This window comes from Epinephelus moara, chromosome 8 (genome assembly GCF_006386435.1).
Source record: "Epinephelus moara isolate mb chromosome 8, YSFRI_EMoa_1.0, whole genome shotgun sequence".
Classification (NCBI taxonomy): Eukaryota; Metazoa; Chordata; class Actinopteri; order Perciformes; family Serranidae; genus Epinephelus; species Epinephelus moara.
Window position 1 is genome coordinate 10,822,057 of NC_065513.1, and position 19,901 is coordinate 10,841,957.

The window sequence follows — 19,901 nt, forward strand, 5'->3', positions numbered from 1 at the left end:
GCCATAAAAAATGTATGACTCCCTCCAGAGATGTGAACAGCTCGACATGACCTTGACAGAAGAAACATCCTCGGTCTCAGATCCCTACCTTTTAAATGAATCGTCTCGCGTCTTGTTGATACCTTGTAAAGCACTTAGCGACAAATCTGTTTGTGCAAAATAAGAAAAACCCCGTATGAATAAATTAGATTTGATGTGATTCAACGCCTCTGTCTCTCCCTGTGCCTGCTCTGTCTAATAGCTGATAATGTAATTACGTTTCCATCAGAGGGAGGCCTAATGATTGACTGTGGTGGAATGTGTTATGTGCTAGTGAGATAAACCTCCCTCTCAAATACTCTGGGTTTGGTCGGGTCAATATTTTCTCCTTGTTGTGTACTCCTCATTTATAACACTGAGGTGTTTTCAATTATAATGCTTTTGGAAAGATACGAGGCACTGCTTCAGCACTTGCACCTATTGTGAAACCAAGTGGACAGACTTTAATTTCCATCCCAAATTTTGTGGCATTTGTCAAGGTTGCTCTGCTGTTACCAGAGGCATTGTCCATTCTGGTAAGCCCAGGCTTCTGCCCTGTCTCCCCTTGCCAAAGAACTCTCCCTATGGTCCGAGATAAACCTCAGCACTGTACCGCCGGTACCTTCACACAGCCTAATTGGCCAGTCTGTCTTGCCAGGGAGTCTAACCAGTTTTTTTCCCCTCTGTATTTCCCTGCAGGCTTCGAGCTGCTGTATCAGCCGGAAGTGGTGAGGCTCTACCTATCTCTGCTAACGGAGAGCCAGAACTACAACACCCTGGAGGCTGCTGCCGGGGCTCTGCAAAATCTCAGCGCTGGACAGTGGACCGTGAGTCCAGGATTGGGGAGGGTGCAACACATAGACACTATGTCCTGTCTGACTTTTAGATTTCTTTTTTCGTACATTGCTTTCTTGCAATGTCTGTCCTCATCACTGACCTTTCAGTAGCAGAAATCTGCGATTGTGATTGGAGCAAAAATACAGAGTCTGATGGGCTTAAAAGGAAACAGAGGTGCTTAGAGCCACTAACAAGTTGTAGATACACTGTCTCTGCAAACTTTATTGCTACTGTGTAAGCTTAAATAAATCGCAAGACCGAGACACGATCGAACCAGGCAGCAGGTAGCTCCAGCACAGTCCTTTCATTGATGTTCCCTTTTTTGGTCACGACCATCCACTTAGGTGGGATTACATGACTAGATAAGGGTTAGATAACTAATGTACACCAAAGTTTCATCTCTGTTAGATGTTTGCCTCTGATGATGGATGATGTGAGATCCTCCAGAGCCAGGATCAGACATTTATTCCAATTAGAGCGGCTGTGGAGCTGCTTAGAGGCTGCCTGGCTTGTAGGCAGCAGTAAATTATCAACAGGGAAGGCTAGTTGTCGGATGCCAGTTTACGAGCAACACCTCGGGCAAGAGCGGTCACTTATGTTTTTTAGCAGGGTGGTTGCATTCAGTCCACGGCAGCGCTTCTCTTAACACCCGTGCGTCAGACTGTAAACACATCCGTTGGTCCTCTGAATTCATCAGCGGCTCCAATCCTTTATACCTAGAGTAGAAAAAACACCCCGACTCTTGATGGTTTTTTTTTCTTAGTTTCAGCCCCTGGGTCTCACATTTCGTGTTAATAATTCAGCAGTAGTGATTTTCAGCTCAGGTGAGCATTTTGAAGAGGAATCGTTGTTTCCTTTGGTGTGTTTTTTTCCCCTGTTGGAGCTGATCAGGATGCCTGGCAAGGCTCAGGAACCTGTGGAGCCGCTAACCCATCACACTGTCACATCTGGACAAAGCATGTCCCTGCTTCCTGGGAGGATATCAGAGCTTCTTCTTTAAATCCTCCTCAGTCTTTGCCACTGCTCAGTTCTGTAGCACGGTGTTGATCTGTTTCTTAAGGCTTACTACTGCCACCTGGTGGTGCAGCTGTGCCTGTCCTCTGCTTAATTACATCTCTTGGGGTACCAGCGCTTAGAAGATAAACCCTTTTATGTCAAACTTAATGTTTCATGTAACAAAAAAAGAGAAGTAAAATCTACTGATGTTTAAATTAAGACAAATTATATCACATGTCCATTCAGAGCCCCACTGTGAAATGCTGTGAATTAGTCAGGCGCAAGGAGCTGCGCTGAGCTGTCTTGTACAGAGTGAATGAATGATTGGGTGTGTGTGCATGTATCAGTTGTGTGTGTGTGTGTGTGTGTGTGTGTGTGAGCATGAAAGCGTATATATCAAGAGTGTTCCTTATGGAGGTGACCTGAACTACTCCAGTGGAGCTTTCCCTTGTGGTCAAATGAAAAGATGTGTGGTCATGCTGGGCAGCTCCCAGGTGAGAATCTGTAGGTCTGCATGAATGTCAAACAGGACGCTGCTGACAGCATGTGCTCACTCAGCCTACCGATGTGGTTATAGGTGAAATTATAAAAAGCAGTCACACTGTACCCTCTGTTTGCCCCCTCCAGTGGTCCAACTACATCCGAGCCACGGTGCGTAAGGAGAAAGGTCTTCCCATCCTGGTGGAGCTGCTGCGCTCCGACTCCGACAAGGTGGTCCGAGCTGTGGCCATCGCCCTGCGCAATCTGTCCATCGACCGCCGCAACAAGGACCTGATCGGTACAGTCCATTAGCAAAAAAATGTCTATGCATAAATGGCTATATAATGGATGTCTGTATTGTGAACATCAAGTATAAAATTGTCATGACTTTTTTTTTTTACGACAAAGGTGACAAAGGTCACACACATTCCCCAGAGGACTCAGTGCTGTACCACATGATATGTTAAGGCATTGTCATAAAATATCTCATATAATTAGCTCTTCAGGTTAAATTTGATTACATTCCAATTAAAAATTATTGTCAGCACTGTTACCTGATTACCTGACTTCACCTTACAGGAAGTTATGCCATGCGGGACTTGGTGAGCAACCTGCCCAGTGGTCAGCAGCGGCCAGCCAAAAACCTGGAGGAGGACACTGTTGTCGCCATCCTCAACACCATCCATGAAATTGTCACTGACAGCTCTGAAAATGCCCGCTCCCTCGTCCAGGCCCAGGCCATTGAGAAACTGGTCGCCATCAACAGGACCAGGTAACACTTAAAGTACATCACATATTAATGTCGCTTTACAGAATGTGAGTGCATCTAAACTACCAGGCTTATTTGGATTAATTGGTGTTATTGATGATTTTGTGTATTAATTGGGCTACTTTTTACACATGGGCAGCCCCAAGTGGCATGTGCATGATTATACATGTAACACTGGCAGAACTGTTTTATCTTTAATCACAAAAAAGCTGCCTAATGAATGCTTAGTTTACACAAATCCGCAATGTGTCCAGTAAATCTTGGGCGATTGCTTTTTTCTAGTGTTTTTATATGCCATAGGTCAAACAGTTTGTATTGCAGGCAGTGAACCAAACACCAACTGTATGTTCATATTCATGTAAACCATGCCAGAAGTGTGGACATCCTATGTATACCATTATACACGTAATAATTACAGCGTGACCTTGAATGCATTTGCGTCATGAGCCCTTTGTATTAGTATTCATGGAAGATAATGTAATGTGTCTCTAATGGCCCGAGCTTGGCTACCATAATACTATACACTAACAAGCCGTAGCCCACACACCACTACCAACCACACATTAATTAAGAGGCTTTCAGAAGTGGAGGGCATTGTTAGAGGGGGGTGCCTCTGAAGCTGCTGCTGCTTCTGCAAGTAAAGGTGTAGTAGTTCCTCTATTCCCTGGTGAATGAAAACTATCAGATATTATACTATCAGTAATATCAGTTTAATTAAACTGATATTAAGGTGAACATTATGAAGAGGTTTCTTAAATATTGCCACCATTCCAAACTGAAGTGTGTGTATCATGCTTTTAATTTCAGATCAAGAGCACTTTTCAAAGGCTCGTCCTTGTATGGTGAAGTATTGATCATACGGAGCGTCACTCCAACTAGCATGAATAAACACAGTTAACTCACAGACCAAATAGCTGCATTTCTCTCACCCACATGAGATTAGTTTTCTTTGAAGTGAAGCCCCCACCGACATGTAATTAATACTGGTGGCTCTGAGGTAGCTAATGAACGGAAATGTGCACTCATCTGGCTATGAATTAAAAACTAGACCCTGGAGCTGCTCAGGGGACTCGACGTCTTTGAATAACGAGATTGATTTGTGCGCTAGTATACCTAGCCGTCACTGTTTGCAGGGGGGGGGGGGTTCTGCCTTTAATGGCTGTATTATTTCTTCATTTCTTCTTTGTTCTTGTGATGCCTCCAGCCAATCAGCTCGCGAAACCAAGGCGGCATCCCACGTGCTGCAGACGGTCTGGAGTTATAAGGAGCTGAGGAACGCTTTGACCAAGGACGGCTGGAACAAAAGCCACTTCCAGGTACAGAAGTGTAATCACGTGGGAGTTATCCTTCACACACAATCTAGAGCCTAATTGCTGTTATTGTAACATCAGGTTATTAAAGAATATTATTTACACATTTAAAGACACTCAGTTTTGGGAATAACTACTTTGCCATTAATGAAGTGTCCCGTGAAGTATTTGCATTCCACACTGTGTAAAATAGTTAAAGATAAACCTCCAGTGACAAAAATGCTTAAATACAGCATGTGTATGAACCTGCCTTCTTCTTCTCTCAGCCCACGGTGACAGCCACCCCTAAAGCGACAAAGAACGGCAAGCCAGGCTATGACGACACCACCCTACCCCTGATGGAGAAGAACCAAGGTCAGTTAAAGTCCATGTGTTTGTGATCACTGCTGTTTTCGCCTGCTTAGAGGATCAAGTGGGTGGGATAAACCAGAGAATATATTTCAAGGTTACTCAGCAAAATGACAATTAAATGTCCCTCAGTCCTATGAAATCACCAAAACTGTTTTAGTATCACTGTCAGTACTTTTCAGTTTCTCTACCCTGTGTGTGGCTTCAGCTTTGAGCCCATTGGTTCCTCTTAAATATGTAAATCTTTAAAAACAGGCCATGAACATTGTTTAAAAAATACTTAAGAATGTTCTAAAACAGCTGGGTACTGTAGTATTTAGCAAATGGTACTCAAAATTAATTGAATATTGTATTTTGGGGGACAGTATCAGCCATGCTTTTCATGAGATTTATAGACAGTAAGATAATTGACAAGAAAAATATAGAACATCACCATTTATCCTGTAAGAAGGATACATCAGGGCTTAAATTACACAAACTATATGTTTTGGTCTTTGCATGGAGTATCCCACCCATATAGTCCTCAAAACGGGTCTAAACAAAACGCTAACAGTAACTTGAAAACAGCGTGTGATTGTGTTCACTATGCTGACCACATGTCTTTATTTTTCTCATGGCTATATTGAAGCACTGTGCCTGCCACATCACTACTCTCATCTTCTGTGTGGTGAAGCTGTGGTGTGTTACATGTTGCAATAAAACCGTTCATAGGGGTCAAAAATGAAGCACTTAAAATGGGAGCTGGAGCTTTGAACAGCATACTGCTGCTGTTGAACCAAAACCTTCAACCTTTAAAAAGTTAGTTTGGGAATATGAAAAAAATGTCCTTATTTTAGATGCTGAACTCTTTCTGTATTTTCGCTGTGGGTTTTAGATTGACGTAATAGGGTCGGAGATAATAAAATTTCCCCACCCTTATGTAAGTGTGTATAGCTGTATCCACAATGAAAGGACCGGGATAGAGGTTTTCTATAACAGCAGCAGTATATGTGGGGGAGGGTGGGGGACTTTTGCAGTACATTGGCCCAACAACAAACATCTCTTTGACAGAGGAGTCAATAGCATAGCAGCAGTTTAATGTCCTGATTTTTGGCCTTGTGCCCCCCTTCCTTTTTTTTTGTTGCATCCATACATGCGCATGAAGCGCGGCGCTCATGCCAGCCCACTCTCAGTTTGCATTATTCAATCACTGGCCGAGACCCATTACCCTGAAAAGCAGCAGCGTTTTGGCTCAATGACTCAGTTTGTGTTTGCGCTGCTTTTGTACAAATGGCATATGAATGCTTTTCAGGCACCAGGAAATGTGGCAGTGGTGATATGATACCTATGGATGAGCTGGGTCCAGGTAAGAGCCAGACTGCATGATCGTCCTTAGCCAAAGAAGAGCTAGCTCTCCTCTAATCTCTCTCCAGTGTCCAACAGTGTCTTTGATTCAACATCTCTTCAACTAGTTCTTTTGCCGTTGCCAAGATGTTATTTTTAATCTGAAAATTCAAACCGCCGAACACTGTGATCTCGGTATGATGACTTCAGACATGACGCTCTTTGATGCTGTGTGCAAGACCCCTCTCTTGACAAGATGTTTGTACAAAGCTGGGCCTTCATTAGGAGCTCGACACCAAAAGATGTGGGTGGTTCTCCACTTAAATGAAAAACATTCTTAATATCTCATAGGGCAGAGCTCCTCCGCGGTGCTTCTTTCAAAGTAAATCCTGCTATTGTTCAGAATTTTCTTACCTCTTACGAATGTTTTGACTCTTGGAGGTGATAGATAGAATAAGAGTTTTCACAGTGAAGAAGTAACTTTTAAGAGGTACTTGGGGCTTTTTTCACCCTTTTACCCAAACACACTGTCTTAGAGTATATCATGCTGGTTTTGCTACAAGCCTCTCATCCCATATTTATTAAGCATCTAAGAATCCCTCCTAGGAATTGTGCTGAAAGTTGAAGTAGGGCTAAAAATACTCTTTCTACAAAGTAGGGTTTGTATGAAGCCTCCTACATCGAATATGAACAAGGAGAAGGACTCCCAAGAGAGAAGGTTGTTTCAACACTCAGAGCTGTTAAATAGAATTTATGATGACAGTTTTATGATGGTTGCAGTTTGAAATATTAAACAATGGTAAAATTGGGAATGCAGAAAATAGCAAGGTTTTTATGTGTAGGCTTTTTGAGTATAAGTTATCTATGTAGAAACTTGATGCCATACCACCCATCCAAACACTGTAGCAGACTAAATACGCCTTTCATGGCAACGGCACTCTCCGATGGTAGTGAACCCCCTCAGCAGGACAGTGTGCCACACCACAAAAACTGCTCAGGAATGAACCAAGGAATGTGACAAAGACCTCAAGGCGTGAACTTGGCCTCTAAATTCCCCAGATCCCAATATGATTGAGCGCCCATGGGAAATGTCGGTACCCCACCTTGCAACCCACATAACTTATAGGATCCATAGCCAATGCCCCAGTGACATCTTAGGACACCCCCAGAGGTCTTGTGTCCATGCATCTACAGGTCAGAGGCAAGTGCGAAAGTACCTATGGGATACCAGCATGTCCCACGAATCCTCGAGCAGATTGGGATCTGGGAAATTTGGAGGCCAGGTTGATGCCTCGAGCTCTTTGTCACATTCCTCAGGCCATTCCTGAGCAATGCCCCCCTGCTCATTCCTGAGCAGGGGGGCATTGCCATCAGGAGTGTTGTTGCCATGAGGGGTTGTACCTCTACAATGGTATTTCTGTGGGTGCAGCACATCAAGTGACATGCACATGAATGCCAGGACCCAAGGTTTCCCAGCAGAGCACTGTATTGTAATGAGAGGACCTGTCAGTGGTTTTGATATTCTGGCTGATTGGTGTATAACAATGAGCTATTCACATCGTAGGCTCTAAGTAAATATTAGAAGCTCCTTGTGTGGCTTAAGCAATAAATGTTTTACAATTTTAGTGCCGATATTAGCATTGCATTTTGTATGTATTGTGCAATACTGCGCATTCAGCGACAACTATGCTACACAACAGCTCCTGTTAAATTGTACATGACCTTGCAGATGGGAAAAATGTGTAATCTTGCCCAGTGTTGAGAAATACACCTTAACAACATGATTACTTTATAGATCAAGACATCTTTAAAGCTCTTTTATCCTTAATTATAAATGAATTAATGAACCAGTGGATAAATAATCCACTTCACACTGAGTGTTCAAAGTTTGATTTATTTACTGTTTGTAACAGACCCAAATTCTTACTGTTGCAAAGCTGCACTTCTTTCCAAGAAAGGCATGTGCTTCCTTTTGCATCTCATACAAGGTCCATCAAAATTTTTTAGCAGTAGTTGCCAAAACAGTATCTCTTAATAATCTCATCGCCATCAAATGAATGTTGGAGGAGAGACTTTTGGCATCTCCTAACATATTGGGAAATCTCCAGAGCTCTCCTTAATCTCTGCTATGATCGCATTGATTTTCATGGTTGCAAATGTTGATAAAATGTTTGAACTCCTAATCCTCAGAGTAAGACCAAATACAGTGTGCTTCACTCTGAGAGGCTGTGGCCAGTTGGGGCTGACTTCTTACTCTGAGATGCTTGATAAATTCTGGCCCTGAGCTGGAATATGTGAGAGTGCATTTTTAAAGACAGGGTCAAATACTGCTTGTAGATACTTTGTCTAGTTTGTTTTAAGCCTGCCATGGTGGTAAATAACGTGAGTGCCACAAAGTTTAGACAAGTGCAAGCTAAGAATGTGCTGTTTAGTCTACTTTTAGGCACTCTCCTAAGTGTTCCAGTGCAGAAAACCTTTCAGTCTGTCACTCCACACAGGTTAAAACAACTCCATAAACTATCTGTCACCGTTTTAAAAAAAAATGAGGACGGAGAGGAATTAACTGACCGTTGTTCTCTGACCCCATTAGATGGTTACTCCACCATTGACCAGAGGGACAAGGACTGCAAATACAAGACAGTCGACAGCTCAGTGGACCTGACAGAACGGGAGCCATTAAAGGTACAGGCAGACCTCTTCTGGACTCCCAGGGGATAGAGGGTGAAATAATGATGTCTTGGTGAAATATTTTCACATGTCCTCTCCCTCTGTGTCTCTCTCTTTTCCTTTCTCTTCATGTTTTCTGTGGTGGTCCTCATTAGAGGCTCTTAATCCTATCGATTCTTTAAAGAGGCTGGAAGTTGTCATCCTCTGTTAATGTTGCCCGCCACTGCTCAGCGCTGTGGACAGCCTCAGATCTGAGAGCCACCAGTTAATTGAGTGTAAGCTTTTGGCGCCTGTAATTAATCTGAGACTGATTAAAAGAACCGCCAACAACCGCTCCTCGCGGAGACGACCCCTTGCCTTGTCAATGAACAGACTGCTGCATTATCAAGTGGTCGTGTGTTGATTATACAGCCGCTTCACACTGCAGCTTTAGTTTGTTTATTGTTGAGCTGATTTGCTACCCAGCCTCAAAGAGGAGTCACAGGATAATGGCCTCAAGGGATGTCTGACATGTGTCAAAAGACTCTCAAGTACTTTTTGTAGTTTACTTTTGATCTACTTTAGTGCTAGATGAAAAGGTTTCCCTGTGGGATTGTAAAATGAAGGCAATAAAGGGTCCATTAAAGCCAGGTTAGCGTAAGTCTCTTAAGGTGTATGGTCGTATATCTGCTTCTCTGTGCAGTTTAAAAATGTGACAAATCTTTCCAAGGCAAAGTCAGTATGGAAATTGTGTCTGAAGCAGAGTTAATAGTCCAGTTAGTAATCTGTGGGGTTTGGCTTTTTATCAGAATTGCACATGAGTTTGCCTTTGGTAGGTAGTTATTCATGCTTTAATAGAAAGTGGGTATGCCGTGTCATGTCAACTAACTCAGCAGTTGTAAATCAGAAAATAGATGTTACTTTTACTTCCATTATTCTAGTGGCTTTTTCTTTATCAAGTTAAAGGTGCTACAGTGATTTGTTTTGTTGAAAGGGGAACTTAACACCAGGCTGAAAAGCAACGTTTCTCTGCCCTCTCTGGTCGAAGGTTTCAGTTTCTTTGCCCCTCTGGCCTCTGGCTTGTCAGTGCTCTACTGCTACTGCAGCGACACCCAACAGTGATGTCACGCTTCTTCATCATTGCATCAACTTAAGAACTTAAACCACTGGATTTCTGCAGAAACACAGTTTTCATCTGGTGTTAAGTTGTTCTTACAGTTTTTATTTTCAGTGTGGAGTTTGATTTTAACTGATGTCTTATCTACATTATGTTAGTATAGCTGTTTGTGTTGAGTAAAAAAGAAGGAAATTCTAGTATAACGTGATGTCTTATAGCTGCTCAGAGGCTTTTAAACCAGAGCAAGTGCAAATGTTATCCCATTTAAAGATTAAATAAAGCAGCTAATGTTTAGCTGCATAAAATAGCAGCTTTTGGCATCTTCATCACTCAACTCTGACCTTAGGCTTCAGCAGTTCATTTAGGTTGACACCTCCTCTTCATCATATTTAGGTTAACTAATAAACCAGTCAGAGCTGAGGCTATACTGTCGCATCTTGAAATGGCAGAAACTCTTACCCAGCTCAGAAGCCACAGACAGGAATAATCACAATAAACAGTTGTGTTTGTCTTCAGAGCGTACAGGCCTTCTAGCATAACTCCAAAGCTGTCTTCTAAGTCTGCCGTCTGTACTTCCCAGAGGTGTTCTGCCCGCTTTGAATGTAACTTGGCTGTTGAAACTGCTCTCTCCCTCTTTCATTTGCATGTTTTGGTTCTCTGTTTTGAAATCACTCTGACTTCTTTCCAAGCTATCCTGAAGGCAGGGAACTAACACTGGCTTCTCTGATCCTGGATGCATGTGTATGTGTGTGTGTGTGAGTGTATTTGTGAAATGTATTGACCTCTTTTTTTGTTTTGCTTTGTTTTGTTTTTTAACCCGTCCTCCTGTGGCCACAGAATGACACAAATAGGAAACACTATATCAGGAGTAACAGGCCTGCGGTCAGTCTGGTGGACGCTTGTGATGTTAAGCCCCAGCCTGTTGACTCCTGGGTCTAAATGCATGCATGGTAGGTCTGAAAAAATAAAAGCACAACAAAAAAAATAACAGCTTTTACCTTTTGGGTCGGATTGTTGCATCCTTTTCATTCCCTCTTTGTTCATCGTTTTCGCCTGTGTTCCTTTCAACCCTCACACTTTATCATGTAGACCTGCTGTCACCCTGCACCCAGAGCAGTCAGCTGGAGAAGTCACCTTGTTCTTTTGATGGATATTTACATAATTCATTCACAGTTTACTTTTGTTTTATTTTAAGCAGCATTTCAAATTCTTACATTATATTTAAATCCCTCATGATTACACAGGCTCTTATGTTGCACGCACTTTCATTTGTAGGTTGAGGGAAAAGATGGTGCTCTAAAGAATCAAATTACAGATTTAATTGCAAAAGTGGAACATACTGACAATCAAAACTTGATGCTGATGTCCCCGTGACAGTATTTTTATTCAAATCTGCCTCATTTGTTATACTTTAAATGACATTTGCCCGTCTCTTCCCTGGAGCAGTGATTGTTCACTTGTAGCCTTAGCAATCATAATTAGGCACAGAGAGCCTGTCAAGCTGTAGATTTCTTCACAGGTTGAAGCAGTTCTCATGGGGCTGTAGTAACAGTGATACTCAGCATTTAAAGAGTTTGTAGTCTCTTTTTTCTAGCTTTACTAAAACCAAAACCACAAGAGCAAAAGTGTAAGTTGTGTGTAAGCTGCAACCGTTAGCATGCTTATCTAACACGATTGCCACCTACAGCAGTAACAGAGCATTATGCCATGTTCACACTACGAGCGACACCGCTCAAGTGTTTTTCAGGTATTCGTTAACGTAGTTATGTCACTACAGGCTTGTTTGTGTTTGCTACTTGACACAAACCACCTCGACTGAACATAATCCAAAGTTTGTAGCTGGTCAAAAATAATAACAATGCTTATGTTAAGAGTTTGAGCCCTCTTTAACATCACATTTCGCCACCCCATTTCATCCCTGTGTGCACAGCAGTGTACATAAAGCTAGTATAGCGTCAGCTAACTAAGCGAAATAACATCGTACCTCAGCTAGAAACAAAAACATATGATTGGTTGATGCTTTGCCATGTCATTGGAGCACTGAAAGAAGATAAGGCCAGCCCAGCCTTGATTGTAGTGTGTCACGCCTGTTGGCAGCAACAAATGTCAGGTGTTAGTTTATTGCTTTAAAAATGACGAAGATATACTTAATTAACCCCTAAGGGTATTAAAATATATACTATATATATATATATATATATATATATATATATACATTTATATGAATAGGTCGGAAATACATACACATGCACAAACACATGTTGGGGGGCACTTTAGCAGTGCCCAGGAGACAAGCTGGCACCTCTCCAGCTACCAGTCCACACTCCATATTTGGTCCAGACGGGGACTTGAGCTGGCAACCCTCTGGTTCCCAACCCAAGTATCTATGGACTGAGATACTGGCACCCTAAGTGTGAACACAGCCTTACTTCTAAAGCCAAAAAGCACAGCATTAACTAACTAATTTGTGGGTAACAGTTTAAAAAGGACCTGCACATCCATTGTATTTTATTTACCCACTGTGTGGAAGCTGGCCTTGTATGCTGTCAGAGTTTAGGATAACTTTTGCAGCTCTGTCCTGCTCTTTATTGTATCCCAGCAAACCCAGGCAAACTCGAGGCGCCATGTTTGCCAAATACTTGGGTTAGTCTTCATGCTAAAAGCTTTAACACTAAAAGTGAAAACAACAGTCGAAAAATACTACAGGCATGTAAGCTAAGCAGCCAATCGAGATTATATTAGAATGAAATTACAATTGCGTCCAACTCAGTCTCTCTCACAACACTCAGAGTAATGTTTTTTTCTAAATGTAACCATGTACTTTTGTTGCCTAAGCCTAAGGAAGTAAATCTAAGAATGAAGTAAACCTACATTGGAAGTTAATTTGAGAAGAGACTGTGTGCATAAAACAAGTGGAAACCTTTGAAAATTAAAGTTTATTTTAAAAGATACTGCATATAATGAGCATTTATTGACATGCTGTCCATGAGTGTCCGATACTAAGGCTTGAGGGGCACCCAGAGCGTCATACTTTGACATATAGGGCCACCGGCCAAGCGTGGGTATTTGACAAGTTCGGTGAGCTTTAGAATGTGTTGTTATGTCTAACATTTTCCTTATCAGGGTTTTTAACCAACTCAGGAAGCTAACATTAGCTTGATTAGCTATCTAGCGACAGCTGATGAAATGTCCTACAACAGTTGTCATGTCAGCCATTGATAGTTGCTGACTAGAAATGAAAAAGTAGACAAGAGCAGGCTTCTCATTTCTAGCAGGCAATCGTCAATATTGTTGCTTTAAAATGAGAAACCTGCTACTGTCTGCCTGTCTTGAATTAAGAACCTATTTTTTTCAAACTTAAGAGTGATAAACATGCTAAACATGTTTTATTGTAAACTGCATTATATCAGAACGGAAAGCTTGACAGGTGTAGCAACGGTAACAAAGGGGGACAGAGCTTAGCAAATGTTACTTTAATGCATCCCATAGTTATTTTACCATTTTACAGCTAATTTAGCTGCTCAAGGTGATCAATACGTTATTATAAAAGAGAATAAAAAAGGGTGTATTACACATAGAAAGTAGACAGGCTTTGGTCTCTGTTTACAATTTAGCAACACCTGTCTGATTGAAATGTATGCCAAGCTTCACTCACTGCTTACCCTGACAGCCTCTGCTGAAATTGATGGCAAATGATGAAGAGAAACCATTCTTCTGCACTTCAGATGGAACCTCCAGGGACTCAGTTATCCTTTAATGAAAAGCAGTAGGGAGACAGAGGAATATGCACACACAGAGAATCTCTGCATTCAGTCTACATTCAGCGTGCACATGGCACAAGATAACTTCAGATAAATAATTCATGTAAGTTGATGACTTGATGATGGAAGCCAACGTATATAATTTGTGCACACATAAACTCCCACATTATTGACTCACACATAATATGTCCCAAGGCAGAGATGTAATGAAGGGTGAGCTCACATCAATTCAGTTTACATACATCTTGAGGTCTGATAGCTGATTTGAATATTTTGTGGTAAAATCCATGAATCATTGCTGAGTAGCTTCTTACTCAGATGATCATAAATCAGAATCAGCTTTTATTTGCCAAGTATGTCTACACATACAAGGAATATGACTGATTTTTGTTTGTCTTATTGTACATAAACATAAATAGAAATACAGTTGAAACAAGGACAATAAATTGAAAGAAATATAGCTTCTCTCTGTGGTTGAGAGATTTCTGAAAATATCACGTGTTTCAACAGAAAGCTTTAATCAGTTTCGGTGAATAGAGCTACAACTAAAAGGGCTAAAATCAAATGAAGGCTTTCTGCCAAAACTGTTTTATCTTCATTAGAAATACTATTTTGTTCCCCTCCATTGAAGAGTGGCTGAATTTATTTTTTATTTTTTGCCATTTTTCAATGCTCGTGCACTTTAGCTGCAAGGCAACAGTTTGTTACACAAGTCACAGGGAAAGAAGTCTATATTAGTAATGCCCCTAAACCTGCACATATTTTATGTACAGGGCATTAGTGACTGTTTGCTTTGCAGATTTTGACTGAATTCATAAACTGACCCACTATTAAATGTCCCACCAAATGACTTTTGCAAAGCTGCAAGCTGATCTGGGTGCGCTTCAGTAGTTGTCATTCCTCTATCAGCAGCATGTGTCTTCTCTCCGCCTCCTCCTCACCTGTCCTGTCCTGTGCCAGAGGCCTCTCGTCAGACCTCACTGTCTTCCTCATCGTCATCTTTTTTGTCAGTGGCCATCCGTTCCACTCTTTCACCCCCATCCATTACATTATCATAGGAAATACATCACAGAGACTCTTTACAGATATAGTGGTATGATTTGTGGTATTCATTGTAATTTTATGACTACAGTAAAGGTAAGGTAACGTTAAGAATAAAGCATCAGGTAAGTCATTTTCACTTCACTGAGCACATGCAGGATTTCATCCAGCACATTAGGCATCTGTTTTGCTGTCTCTTGCCTCCATTTGCCATCTGGGCTGACATGATTAAAGCATTTGTTAACAGTAATGCAATGTGTCAAGTACTGTGATAACGCCACCTCATTGTCTCGCTGTTGGACATGAAAGCAAAACTGCAGAGTTTCACTCTAAATTAACATCCATTGATGACAAAATGTGTTTCCTGCTCTACAAAAAAAGAACACATTTTAGTCTGTGACGTTTAAGGAACAGGCTGGTGATATTCTAGATTTTTCTTATTGTCAACAAATCACATGAAAAGACAAAAACCAACAATAAATGTATCCTGCTAAGACCTATTGTCTCCGTAGCCAAAACCAGATTATATTATTCCTCTGTGCCATTGAGGTCCACTTAAAAGCATGCCAATTGTATGTTAACCTGCAGCTGAAAATAGACCCCTGTTGGGTGATATGGATGGATAGAGGAGTGTTACACATAAAAAATAAATAAATAAAAAGATCATAAAGCCTTCATCATCCACCTGTTGGTGGACGTGTTGCAGCACCCTCAGTAACTTCTTGTGGTTAAGCTGTGTTAAAGCTGCATTAATAATTTTTTTTTATTTTTTGGGGGGGTTTTTTGGGCCACTTGTGGGCAACGCAACAAACTGTAGAAGTAACACATGGTGTAATATTATATCATACTGATTTGAAATCCTATTTCTGGCCACCTTGCGAGGGTAAATCCAAGATTCAGTCTTCTTTCAGCTCTATTTTGGTCTCCACTGACACCTGAGAGGCATATCTGGCTCTTTAGCTGCTAAATGCTTCACTATTGCTGCGCACCATTTGCCTCAGGTGTTGGAGCTGGGACTGACGTCACAGTACATTAAGTCAGAAAACCAAGATGTCATAAGAAATACCAGTTTTAGCCAGGTTAGCCATTGCAAGCAATACCAATTAATAACAACAAATTGTGCTGTACTTTGCACATACAAACAGTGTAGTACCATGTTAATACATAGAAGTTGGACAGCACTGTGTGTATGACTGTTTTAATGAGACACTTTTAATAGAATCTGTTGACTGTAAGAAAAAACAGAATAATGCCAGCTTATCCTCTAAATCACTGTATAGTATGGAAGTTAACATTCATTACAATGGATGTTATTTTTACATTGGATATGTGGCTTTTTGGGCTGAAATTCAAACTGTATTGGTCGTTCCTCTAATATTTTCTCTCTTGTCCACATGCTCCAGGCTTAAAATAACGACAGTGCAGCAACACTCAAGCTAGAAGAGGATCTCTCATATCATCACTGCCATTTCACATGGGGCTCATCTTCGGCGTTGGACTTTGTACAGAAAAGAGGATTTTAAAAAAAATAATGATCACAACAGCAACTACCCAGCAGCAGCCAGCATCCTCACGCTTTTCAGAAAAAAAAAGAAAAAAAGAATAAAAAGTGACTACTCCTACTACTTTCTCATATCTACATTCCCACTGGACATCATGTGAATTTTACAGTGTTGACTCTTGTTGAGCTCTACCGGTGACAAGAAGCGGACAGAGGCCGGTGCTGATGAAGGACTGGACGTATGAAGGGCAGACAAAGTGAGGTGAAGGAAGTAAATGGTGAAGGAACGTGTTGGAAGGAGACCTGTGGGACAAGAAATACAAAATGATCTTTTTTTTTTTTTCATTTGAGTTTTCACATCTGGAAGAAGTTAACCCCCAAAGTTTGTGGGTTTTGGAGAATTTTCACTTTCAGTTTGTTGTCAAGCTTTGGTATTTTGATGTGAACAGGTATGGACTGGTGTGTTTGAAGGTCACGGGATGTTTGTATTCAGATTGGTGGGATGGACACGAGAAAGGCAAAGGAAAGAAACCGAGCCTGAGAAGAGCTGTAGCATAGTGGATAAACATGTACACACAGCAGTCTGCTCTCATAGACTTATAATCCATTTGGTTCACTGTGTTTATTTAAAAAAAAAAGAAAAGTGCACTGAGACGCTTTGAAATCAAAAGTGGTTAGCAAGTGATGGATGTCCATTTATTAAGTGAGGAGTTTGCAAGTTGTGGTCTGGAGAAAGGAAAGTGGCATATTGTGTTCATCAGATGGAGTTTCTGTTCACACTGCACCGCAAAAGTAAGCTGAAATGGAAACAAACGGTTTCTGTTTCATCGTGGTCAACATGTTGACCCTCTTTCACGGAGCTGTGGTTACTTGCGTAACCATTCAGGTTGTGTAGCGACGCAGTTTGGTGAGTTTCCTGGCTGGTTGCTCTTTGTCAATGATGTGTATTAAAGAGGATATAAGGCATTTTGTTTATAAATGATTTGTGTTTTTTGAAAAAGAGACGCAAACGATTGTTCTCTTGTTGAAAGGATAGATCTAAAAGCATTTTTTATTTTTGTTGGGTTTTATATAAATGTATATTAGGGTCAAAAGGAAAAAAATGGAAAAATGAAGGAAAGAAAAAAAAACAACAAAAATTACCGACTTCTTAGTTGTATATTAATATCACATTGTTTGGAAAGCACATCTCATTTGATAAAGGCTCACCATGTTTGTAAACAAGAAATAACCACGTAACTTAAATGTGTGTCAGATATTGTCGAGTTACGCCGACGATCACCTATTTATATTTTGTATTTGTCAAAAAGTTACAGAAAAAAAAAAGTTTATCTGCAGTGTTCTTTCTAAAGGCGATGAATTACACGTTGTCTGGCAGCCGATGCATCTTTGAACCAGACACTCTGGAGGGGTCAGAGGTCAGACAGAAGTAACGGGATAGACAGGAGACAGCAGTGTTAATAAAAGTTCTTAGTTTTTCCTCCTAATACATTCAGACCAAGCTATTGCCAACCCTCTTTCACCGGTACATCTTAAAGAGAAATAATTCAGTCGTGAGCATGAAGAAAAACTGTACAGATGTTTATATTCTATTCTTTCCAAGTGCCAGTTTTTTTGTGGTGTCATTTGGATATTAACTAATTCATTCACGTGCAAGAGAAGAATGCAGGTGGACGAGTGGATCTGGATGTTCAAGGGGAAATGAAAGAGATGCATCACACTGTATAAAACGAAACATCAAGTTCGGTCATATAGTATATATTTTTACAACGTTTTAGGGCGGGCAGTTGAGATGAAGAAAAGCAGAGAGATACAAAATCAAATTGCCATTTTTCTCTTGCTTGGCGAGACTGCACACTAAATCCAGCGGTAATGCGTAGGGTCTCCTCTCCAGCCTCAGTCTGTCAGTGAGACAGAGAGAGAATCCAATCCGATGTTGGTATCACTCATGCGTCATCAAGGCGAATGGCATGTGCCTGCATTGATTTTTCTTTGTGACGTATGTGACTTTATAAAGCTTGCATATTTTACACAGTGTTTACAAAGATGTATGTTGTGGTAAAAATCAATAAACTACAAAAAAATCTTACTGTATAAATTTTAATTTCAGAGGATAAAAAAAAAAAGTTATAACGATACCCAGCATCCCTTTTGTGTGTCCTCAGAAGTGTGTGCTTTCATTGGACAATACTGAACCCTTGCAACAATGACCCATATGACTGTCTATTCCTGACTGCACTTCGCAGTACCACAACCAAAGGATCTGGAGTTGTATTTACATGCATTCAAAAAAAAGGGGGTTTTGGTTTTGTGGATGTGCAGCGCATTGTACATTTACAAAATAAAGAGCCAAGCAACTGTGCTGTAAAATAAATGCAGGACACGGACACACATCGAATCAAACGAACCTACCTGTGTAGATATAACTGAATCAAGACCGTCAAAATAAAGTAACTGTACTACTCAGTAGCAGATGTGTTTGTACCTATCATGTGCCTTAACCTTTTCCATGGTAGATAAAGATAAGTGTGTTTTATATAACTTTATTCCTCCCTCTCAACTGTCATCTCTCCATTCTGTCTGTTCACCTCTCCCCCTTCTCCTCCCTGTGTCACCCTCCCTCCCTTTTTCCTCCACTCAACTCATCCATTCATCCTGCACCCCCAGCCCACCCCACCATCCCTCTCCCCCCCAGCCCCACGTAGTGTAGACTGTTGGTGGGTTTCTGCCTTGTATTACATTGTATTATAAACTTTGAAAAAGATAGTCATTCAGATAATGGTTTCGATTTCCTAGAGGAGTAAAGTTGTTAATGCTTTCATAGCGAGCAGAAGCGATGCCACAGTGACAGAATGTATCATGTTAATTTTACTAATACCCAGAGGCAAATATTACGCTTGTTAAACATAACGGAAAAATACTGGTTTGTAGAGTATAAATTTGGTGTGTTTTCAATAAATCATGCCTGGAAAGAATGCGTTGCTCGCCTCTGTGTCTTTTTTGATGTAATGTCATTAATTTTCAATAAGACTCAAGGTCATGATTGCATCCCCGAGAGGCTACAATGCTCAGTACAACCCTCCCTAGAATTACTTTTTATGTAATCATAAATGGTCCTTATGAAAAGTGTTGCCTGTAGATTGTCCAGAGTAATGGGGAGGGCACTGTTTCTGGAAAATAATGTTGAATTTTAATATTCCATTTGTCAATTGTGTGACCTCCACAAATGGAATTCGGTGAATCTCCACTGTATTTGGGTGGGAACAGAAATATCTTAAACCCTGCACAAAGTAAACTAAAACTATCTGCATTTACCGCTGGAGCTAACTGAGAAAATATGTCTTTAAAAATCAAGTGAACTGACCCTTTACAGTGTTCAATATACTCATAATTCTGCAGTGCACACCTTGCTCCATAGTTTGGCCTGCTCTGCAAAGCTGATCAAATACTGGCAGGACATTTTTTGTAATTTTTTCCAACGTGTTAGGTCTTACATTACAAACCCCAAACTCATCACCCTTGGCACAAGAGAGGCCCTGAACACATTAAGGAAGCCTTGAAGTAGGTTTATTGCCTATTGCCTTAATAGTACAAAAAGAGTTCCGCTCCAGCGCTGCAAAACACCAGACAGCCCCTCACTTTGATACTGCTTTAATGACCTGTCTAATACTCTCCACTTAGAAAGAATCAGATTTGCTCTGAAGGATAAATTGGAGGACTTAAAAAAGATCTGGGCCCCCTTCATTACCCTCTT

The 19,901-nt window shown here is 40.9% G+C and overlaps 1 protein-coding gene across 10 annotated transcripts in view; it reads left to right on the forward strand.

The window, feature by feature from the left end:
* Window positions 1-19,122, forward strand: part of arvcfb (ARVCF delta catenin family member b) — a 264,389-nt gene extending 245,267 nt beyond the window's left edge. For 6 of the 10 annotated variants that reach the window (XM_050050471.1, XM_050050470.1, XM_050050465.1 and 3 more), the window contains 9 exons: window positions 718-845; window positions 2,479-2,629; window positions 2,911-3,103; window positions 4,305-4,416; window positions 4,677-4,764; window positions 6,050-6,103; window positions 8,672-8,763; window positions 10,682-10,794; window positions 16,050-19,122. In XM_050050471.1, coding sequence (XP_049906428.1) covers window positions 718-845; window positions 2,479-2,629; window positions 2,911-3,103; window positions 4,305-4,416; window positions 4,677-4,764; window positions 6,050-6,103; window positions 8,672-8,763; window positions 10,682-10,783 — 920 coding nt within the window. In that variant the 3' untranslated portion in view covers window positions 10,784-10,794; window positions 16,050-19,122. The remainder of the gene's footprint in view (window positions 1-717; window positions 846-2,478; window positions 2,630-2,910; window positions 3,104-4,304; window positions 4,417-4,676; window positions 4,765-6,049; window positions 6,104-8,671; window positions 8,764-10,681; window positions 10,795-16,049) is intronic. The other 4 variants (XM_050050468.1, XM_050050472.1, XM_050050473.1 and 1 more) reach the window with 3 other exon arrangements.
* Window positions 19,123-19,901: the final 779 nt, after the last annotated feature.